Here is a 9308-nt window from a genome sequence, read left to right on the forward strand (position 1 = left end):
AACAACTATTTTCGGACGGACATGTTTGCCTTTTCCTCTGGAGACAGAGTGGTAGTTGTTGCGTCTTTGTTGGGCCGGTGGTGCTTTGGTAGCAATGGCGCCGATTTGGCTATCCCGTTGACTCGCATGGATGTCTAGGTCTGATCGACCCAACACCCTCTTGTTCTCCAGGCCGTGGATCCTTCAACATCGACATCACCGCCACTTCCCGTCTGCCTGCATGGATTCCACTTTCTTGTTCCGGCGACGACACGGAACTCGAGCGACGGCGACATCGGCTCACCATCGGTACGTGTGGAATGGAGAGGGGTGAAGGGCTCCCTTGGACCGGACTGTATTTTCATCCTCTTTTGATGGTTTTCTTATAATGCATGTGTTGGATTAATATGCTTTTAGGGTGGTAATCCACTCATCAAATTACCAAGCCAAGCAGTGCTTGTGGTAAGATGTTTGTGGCTGGCGAAGCGGGAGGAGGAAGTCAGTCCACCGGCGAGCGAGAGAGAGCGTGGCCGCGGGAAGGCGCGACAGCGAGAGGCGGAGGAGACCCCGCGCGGCGCTCCGCTCCGCCTCAAACGCCTCCTTATCTTGTTCCCAACGGATAGCTCCCGGCTCCCGAGTTCCCGCGCGCGCACACCCACCGGACGGCACACGCCTCGCCTCACACTGCAGCCAACTGCTCTGGCGCCATGGCGGCGGCGGCGGTGGCGGGGTGCTTCCCCGCTTGCTGCCGCTGCGCGTCCTCCTCCCGGTCCCGGGTGACGGCCGCGTCCACGTCGGTCGCCGCCTGCGTGGTCCAGCCGCGCCGGAGGAGCAGGGCGTCGGCGTCGCCTTCCCTATCTCGCCTGGGGCTCGGGGAGGCGGCGGCGAGGACGACGATGATCAGGACGACGACGAGGAGGGGGCGGCGGGCGTTCCGGGTGCGCGCGGGGGTGGGCGTGGAGATCGCCAGCGCCGTGGAGGTGATCAACGACCTGGGCTTCGACACCCTCACCTTCCTCGGCGTCACCGTCCTCGTCGTCCCCGCCTTCCGCGTCGTCAAGGCTAGCCCGGTCAAGTGTCGCTCCGCGCCTCCGCTAGCTCCCCGCCGCCTCCGCTCCGCGCGCCTCCTGACATTATATATCTCCCGTGTTGATCCCTTCCGCAGATCCTCGGCTTCTTCTGCGCCGGCGTCGTCCTCAACCAGTTCGGCCTCATCAGGAACCTCACCGACGTCAAGCTCCTCTCCGAGTGGGGGATCCTCTTCCTGGTACTTCTTCTGACCAGTTCGGCCTCATCAGGAATTCAGATGATTCGTTATTGATTGATTAACTGATGGATTGAGTGATTGATTTGCCGCTCCGCCTCTTCTGCACTGCAGTTGTTCGAGATGGGGCTGGAGCTCTCCCTCTCTCGCCTCAAAGCCCTTGCCAAGTTCGCCTTCGGGATCGGTTTGCCTCAGGTGTGCATCGCATTGCTTACTCACTGATCTATTATAACATTATCCTAACCGTACTATTTCTACCAACCTATCATCTGTCATCGGTTTCTCATGTTAGTTCAGAGTAGTTTTACTGACTCCAATAATAAGCATTGACAAATGGAAGTATCTGTATTGATTGGTGTGAATCAAATTGCTACTAGGAGTACATTCTAATCTCATTAATTATTGTCCAAGCCATGCCCTGCTATTAGGCACAAGGTTCTCTTGGCACTTGTGGAACTGAACTTTTCCTGGCACCAGCGTATTTCTATGGTTTTGTTCATTGATGACTTTCAAGTAGAATTTTGGAATACTCCATGGGAACTGATCTTATGCCTTTCAATTTATTCTCAAGGTTCTTTTGTCAACGCTGGCCTTTGCGGCATTTGAGCTTCCCCCTAATGGTGCTATTGGAACAAGAATCCTGCAGTTCCTCTTTAATTCAAGACCTGACCTGGTAAGGAGTGCTCTTAAACCGGAAAAAAGTTATGTGACCTGTATTTCTACACAGGCAGAAATTGTTTTCCAAACAATCTTCCATGTGATCTCATTTCCCTTTTATATTCTACCAATGGTTCCTCACTTTCTTATTCTGATTGCTTATACTCTCGGGGGCGTGAAGTATGCATTGTTGAAATATTTACCAATAACACAAACTATTCTTCAATTTGTGATCTCAATTTTTTTTCTTGATACGTGTATTGCTAAAATTGTCTGGCTTATCAATACTAACTCAGCTGTTTATTCTATTTAATAATTACATTTAATTTGGATCTACATATGCAGGTGAATATCAGGAGTGTCGACGAAGCAATAGTGATTGGAGCTGCCCTCTCCTTATCTTCGTCTGCTTTTGTTCTTCAGGTACACACTAATTGTACTCACTGGCTAGCAATGTATCAGCTGTTTTCTGGTATTTTTTTTATATCGTTACACTTTTTTCAAGTATGAACCTTTCAATGAGAGCTTATCCATATTGGGTACATTGCAACTACCTCTGCTACAATAGCACAGCTAAATTTCTTAGTACACAAAATATGCCCCCCCCCCCCCCCCCCCCTCTTTTTTTGGATCTGCACAAGATAACAACGTGCAATGCTTGTGGATTTTGTATGCAGCTTCTTGCTGAGAAAGGTGAGCTTGCAACAAGATTTGGTTCGGCCACACTGGGAATCCTCCTCCTCCAGGTGATTAACCGAAGCCCTCTTTCCCATTCCTTTTCTCCAAATGGTCCATTTTAAAGATTTTTTTCCAAAGAGTAAACGGTGTATTAATTCCAGTATGTATTCTGCTGATACACAGGATATTGCCGTTGTTCCTCTCTTGGTCATACTCCCTGTTCTAGAGAGTCAGGTATGCAAAAGGTTAGCACTTGAGATATTAGCCTGCATGAAAGTTGTTCGAAAAATATCAACCTGATAGACTTTCTCATCACATCATAATCTAACTAAGAGGACTTAAGGATTCTGTGTAATAACTTGGAAAATGTTCACTGCATGAGATTTGCCTTAGTGAGCGAGTAGCCAGGTAATATTGGCAAATGGTTTGCAAATATTTATTCTTGTTATGTTCCCCTACCTAGTGAACTACTGTATTGGTCTCTAAGCATGAAAAATGCAGCTCTGCCTTCACAACATATGAGTTTCCGCTTTATCTATTAGGTTATCATCAGTATTTATTATGCATTTTATCGCAGAATGTTGTGGAGCAAAGTGTGTGGCCTATGCTACTAGCTGAAAGCTTAAAAGCACTGGGTGGACTTGGCATACTTTCACTTGGAGGGAAATATCTCATCAGGCGCATCTTTGAGGTCTTTTATTTTATAAATTTTCTGAATACAAGCTTGTATGTTATTTTCAATCAGCTCTTGATGTTCGATAAAATGATTATTGGTTAAACCTTCCTGCAGTTTGTTGCAGAGTCGAGGAGCTCAGAAGCATTTGTTGCCCTCTGCCTTCTCACCGTTTCAGGAACCTCACTTCTCACCCAGTGGTTGGGCTTTAGTGACACTGTAAGTTTTTAATTCTGAAATCAAATATAGATTATGCTCTTCCAGTTTTTATTATTTGCTGATTGTTGAACTTGTGTCCTATGTAGCTAGGTGCTTTTCTGGCTGGGGCCCTCCTTGCAGAAACAAACTTCCGTACGCAAATAGAAGCTGACATAAGACCATTCAGAGGCTTGCTCCTTGGATTGTTCTTTGTGACAACAGGAACTTCTATCGACATGCAGGTTAAACAACATTGCCATCATCTATATCGGTGAACATTAGTTAATGTCTCATGTGTCTAACTTGGCAGTACATCAAAGAGAAACCACTTTGAAAGTAATGTTGCCCCATTATTTATCTTCTTCAGTGGAACATATTGCAGGTTCTTATCAACACACCTTGTATTTTCTCCTTCTATTGCAGCTTCTCATCCGTGAGTGGCCTAATGTTCTATCGCTGTTGGCTGGCCTTATTGCAATCAAGACATTGATAACTACTGCATTAGCAACAAGAGTCGGACTAACTTTTCAAGAGAGTGTAAGGATAGGATTGCTGCTTTCTCAAGGAGGGGAGTTTGGGTTCGTGGTATTTTCTTTGGCAAACAGGTCAGTTTTTATTACAAGTCTTCCATTATATTGTTCTTGTCTTCTCGGACATCTTGTTTTCAGCCCTTGGTACTTTGATTGAAACAGGCTTGGCGTCCTACCGCTTGAGCTGAATAAGCTGCTCATTATCGTCGTTGTGCTGTCAATGGCATTAACTCCGTTACTGAATGACCTTGGAAGAAAAGCAGCAGGAATCATTGATGAGAGATCTGAAACAAAAGAAGTAGTACGTGACTGCCATGTCTTATACACTCACAACGGTCATGGTTGTTGCCTATTTTCGTGAATTCTTAAGGCAATCTTTTACAGAAACCAGCTGAGGAGGCAAATTATGGTGCGACTGAACCTATTGTCATTCTTGGCTTTGGAGAGATGGGACAGGTATATTACATCATATTTTCCTTTGTTGTTAAAGCTGGCCACTGAACTGTTATATCATATGCCTCGTAATATTCTTACAGGTCCTTGCAAAGTTTTTGGCTGCACCATTATCTTTCGGGCTCGAGCGAGATACAGAAGGATGGCCGTATGTCGCGTTTGATCTAAATCCTGCTGTTGTAAAGGTTGACATTAAGAGAATATTTGGTATTAATAGTTGATGCGTCTTCATACATATGTTAAACTAAAGCATCTGTCTTCATTCCTTACCAGTCAGCCAGAAAATCAGGATTTCCAGTGTTATATGGAGATGGTTCGCGCCCCGCCGTTATGCAATCTGCTGGCATATCTTCTCCTAAAGCTGTCATGATCATGTATACCGGGAAGGAAGAAACAGTCGAGTCTGTCGACAGATTGCGACAAGCTTTTCCTGCGGTAAAATATATGATCCATTTCTCATGATTTATTTATCAAGTTAGCACATAGTACTTGTTATAAATGCATTGTGAACAAACGAATGCTTTCATAATACCTTTTGCTTTCCCAGGTTCCCGTGTATGTTAGGGCTCAAGACATGTCTCATTTGTTGGATTTAAGGAAAGCAGGTGCGACCGATGTTGTTCTGGAAAATGCTGAGGTAATATAGAAACACGTTTGCATCGACTGAGAAGCTCCTTATGTATGGATATGTGTAACAAAAATTTGCATCAACTCTTTTCTTTTGTTGACCCCTTCCTGCAGACTAGCTTGCAACTCGGCTCGATGCTTATGAAAGGGCTGGGTGTCATGTCTGATGATGTATCTTTCCTGAGTAAGCTTGTGAGGGACTCGATGGAGTTACAAGCTCAGGAGGCACTCAACAACGTCGAGTCTCGTGAAACTACTACCATGGAGTCACTTCAGGTTCATAAAATCATTAGTGCTCAAAACCGACTCTAATATTACACTCCCTACAGATTAGTAGTTCTTATTTTCATGATGCTTCACTTCCCCATATGACCTGAATAAAATACCTGTTGCAGGTTAGGGTATCGGACTTGGTCGAGTCCAATGGGAACGGTTCCGGAATGATTCCCCGGGAGCAATCGCTAGGTCTAAGCAGTCGCCCGGAGGTACGGGTGATAAAAACGACTCCAGAGAATCCCATGCCTAATTTGAACACCAAAAATGAATCTGAAGACGGTGTCAAATATTGTCTCCTGGAAACCGCTGACGGCGAGGAAACGGTGGAGCCTCCAGCGGAAGCAAGGAGATGATGGACCAGACCAGTTTTTGTACGGGTGATGAAGCGAAGGCACTGAACTTGTGGTTTTCTCATAGGTAATAGCTCTCTTTGTACAGCACATCTGGAGACTGAAGTACTGAAACCTGGAGGCACACAATCTGTGGATATGACGATTACACCGCATCGCGCGAGCTGAGATTTGCAGCTCGCAAATTGAAACCGGGCAGGCCAATTTGGGCAGATTGAGATTTATAGCCGTGATTTGAATTCTCGGCGGGCATTTAGAAATTGAAGTATCAACATTTCAGAATCCCTGAAAAGCATTATTGGCAGGGTGATTTGTGCAAGCAGAAGTAACCTGTATGGCTAGATAATTATTTGTATCACATTTCTCTAATTTGTGTCTGTTGTATACTACTAGGACAGTAGGCCAAACAATTCCTGTAAAAAATAAATGTACATGCAGACACGCAGAAACTAGTGAATGTATAATAATACTGGACCAAACGGTTTGTCCTTGCCGCGACAAGTTGAACTTTCTGAATGAACTTGAAGCATTGCTTTGCTCGGCTCTTTGTATTGATAGCAGCTGGAGTAAAAGATCAGGAACTAAGGAGTTCAAATCTTGCTACTCGCAAGATTTGAATGAGTACCATGCATCATTAATAATGTTTTTTTTTTTTGAAAAAATGCATAGTTAACCTCTGCAGGCATGGAAGGCCGGAGGGTGTGATAAACTGACAATGGAGGCAGACCTGCATGCAGCAGACTAAAATGGAAGTGTCGATATGTGGCAAGGTTGGCTATGTTTTATCGCATACACACTTGTGGTATGTTGCAATAATTCTAGGTGTCTGCTGCCAATGTCTATGTTCATGCTTCAAAGCTGTTTTCATGTTGTTGCGCATGTTTGTTTCTATGTTGCATAAGTTAAATCAGTTTTCACAATGATTTGTTGCATAGGGAAGACAAAGAGTGTTACATGATAGGTTTGAAATGTTGTGATATTGTTGCATGTCTTTGGACTGAAAACGAATATTGCGTTTGTGGTGCACACATACAAATTTCTTTTTCTATCGGAGTTTGATGTTTGAATATCGGACGCCGAAGGTTGGTATTAAGGACCATTCCCCTCCTCCTCCCCCGCGTCGCCTCCCCGAGCGGGGCGACCTGGGGCTCTCGTCGCCCCTCCCAGCCCTCCCCTCCCCTCCTTCCCTTCCGCCGCCGTCGGCCTGGGCCACCGGGCCTTGCCCACGTGGTGCCGGCGGCGGCGGCCCCGGCCTTCCCCCCCCCCCCGCATGGCGCCTCGGCTCGGGCGGACGGCGGCCGACGGGGGTGCTCCTCGGCGACAATGGATCCGGCGGCGGCGCGGCTCCCTGGGCGGCGGAGTGCTGGGTGGCGTGCGGGCGGTGGCGCGGCCGCTTGGCGGCGGGGCGGCGCGGTGGCTCGCGGCGGGCCTCCCCGGCCCAGATCTGGGCCCTTTTGGGCTCGATCTGGGTATGGGCGGGCCTGGCCCGGTCTGCTTGCGGCGTCTCCGGCGGGTCGGGGGCGTGACTCGTGCTGGGGGTGGTGGCGATGGTGGCTCGCCTTCTGCAGCGCGGCGACGGGGGCTTCGCGAGCCCGTTTCGGGCTCGGCTGGGCCGGGGGTGGCCCGGTTTGCCCCTGTGCTGCGTCCGGCCGGATCCCGTCGGGGGCGGTGGAGGATGTCCCCTCCCGCGAGGCTGCTGATGTTGCCGCTCCTGGTTCCTGGTTGCGTCATCTTGTTTCCGTCGGTCCCGTTTTGTTTGCCATGGTGAGACAACGATGGAGACTGCTCGACCGTGGTGGCGCAAGTTGATGGGCGGTGTGTTTGGTGGCGCGGGATGGATCGTCTGGGGTCGTGGTTGGTGGGTGGTCGGGAGAAATCCTTGTCGGCAGGGCCGGCACCGACGCGGTGACGCCCGTGGGCGCCGCCATGCCTTCCTGAAGGGCGTCGGGCATACCCCTTCCACCTCACCCCTCGCGTACCGGGGGAAACCCTAGGACATGTCCGGGCGACAGCGTCGTCATCGTCGCGATCCTTCTTGAAGGTGTTGTTTGGTATGCGGCGGTCCGGAGTGCTAGGAGCGTGGTGGAATTTTCCGGTGGGCGCGGCGGTTGCGGGTCCTCATCGTTTTCGTTGATCCGCCGTTGTTGGCATTATTTTCTCTTCAGTTCCTTTTTCGTTTCTTTTGGGCTTGCTTGTGCTGAGGCCCCAGCCAGTGTATCGTGTGGTCGTTGCTTTATAATATAAAGCGGGGGGCAACCCTTTTTCGGTAATATCGGACGCCATAATATAGTGATCAAGTCTATCAGATGGTCTGGGAGGTGGGCAAACTCACCCATTGGACGCATAGCATGCACCCAATAATAAGGGCACACAACCATTGGATTTTGATCCAACCGTTCCAACTTGCCTTTTTCTTCCCCTCAAGATTATTTCCCCCGCGCGCCTATCTTCTTCTTTGCCTCTAGAAACACACCTGCCCCTCTCCCATCATGCTAGCCTCCTTTGATGATGCAACCTCCGTTAGCATTGTCCCAGCCTCAGGCTCAACCATCTCACCCCCACTTTATGTTAACCTATTTTCACACACATTGACTCCCGGCCCCCAATGCCACGACCTCTCACTTAGTTGCTTTAGCAATTCTCACCAACAGGTCATGCATCAGTCTAGGCCCGAGGGGCTATGGGGATCCCCTTATCCATGACCACTTACGGTGTCGGGGGTTGGGTTCGACATATGCCAATGGATGGCTTATCATGGTGGGAGCGAGTAGAACGTCGTCGGTGCCTGGAAGCGGGATGAGGCGTAGACACGAACGCCGGCGCACTTTACCCAGGTTCGGGGCTCTCCTAGGAGATAACACCCCTACTCCTGCTCTGCGGGGTCTCCGCATGATCACTAAGGCACTAGTGAGTACAAATGATGCTCCTCGAGCTATATGCTAGAGGTAGAAGAAGGCAAGGCTTGCTCTCTTCTCCCCCTAGGTATGAGTCTAATTCTAACAGGTTCGAACCCTTTGCATGGGTGCCCTGGGGGGTTTATATAGGCCTACCCCCCAGGGGTACAATGGTAATCTGGCCGGGTGTAGGACCTGGCCGTCAGTCTCTCTGGTCGTCGGCTTCTCCGCCGACTGCTGGGTCCCGCCGCCTGGTGGGCCCCGCCGACTGGTCTGGTACGGAGCCGACATGCCGCCCCCGCCGCTCGCGGGTCTTGTGGGCTGCTGATTACTGTAGCCGTAATGCTAACGACGCTTGCTTGGTCAGGGGAGCGTGGCTACAGTCCCGCCGCCTGGTCGGGAGATCACTGTAGCCACTCCGCGTCTTATCTGGTTAATGGTGTGTGGGCCCCGAGGAAGGAGCGGGCCGACTGCTGGGGGCCGGCCTCCCTCGGGTCTGACTGGTGAGGCTCTCGCCGTCTTCCGGGCTCTCGCTGACCGGTAGGGCCTGCCGTCTTCGGGCCGTACCAACAGACGATCGTGGGAACAGGGCTTCGCCTTACAGGAGTGATGTCAGGGGCGGAGTGGCAACAGTGTTGCGTCGGGCGGAGATCTCCGCCTGTACGGAGCACTGTGGCCACGCCCGGCCCTGGATACGGGGGTGACGGGCTACACTGTGGCCTCACCCTA

The 9308-nt window shown here is 49.9% G+C and overlaps 1 protein-coding gene across 1 annotated transcript; it reads left to right on the forward strand.

Annotated features, from left to right (window-relative positions):
* The first annotated feature begins 459 nt into the window (after window positions 1–459).
* LOC123119283 (K(+) efflux antiporter 3, chloroplastic) lies at window positions 460–6214 on the forward strand. The gene is made up of 18 exons (XM_044539028.1): window positions 460–1049; window positions 1145–1246; window positions 1358–1438; window positions 1815–1916; window positions 2246–2323; window positions 2578–2646; window positions 2762–2812; window positions 3156–3269; window positions 3369–3470; window positions 3557–3691; window positions 3873–4054; window positions 4142–4280; window positions 4364–4435; window positions 4516–4617; window positions 4706–4867; window positions 4980–5069; window positions 5174–5335; window positions 5455–6214. Exons 1-18 carry the CDS (start codon window positions 687–689, stop codon window positions 5686–5688), a joined length of 2340 nt encoding a protein of 779 aa, XP_044394963.1. The 5' UTR covers window positions 460–686; the 3' UTR covers window positions 5689–6214.
* The last annotated feature ends 3094 nt before the right edge of the window (window positions 6215–9308 follow it).

The sequence above is a fragment of the Triticum aestivum genome, chromosome 5D (assembly GCF_018294505.1).
Source record: "Triticum aestivum cultivar Chinese Spring chromosome 5D, IWGSC CS RefSeq v2.1, whole genome shotgun sequence".
NCBI classification, from domain to species: domain Eukaryota; kingdom Viridiplantae; phylum Streptophyta; class Magnoliopsida; order Poales; family Poaceae; genus Triticum; species Triticum aestivum.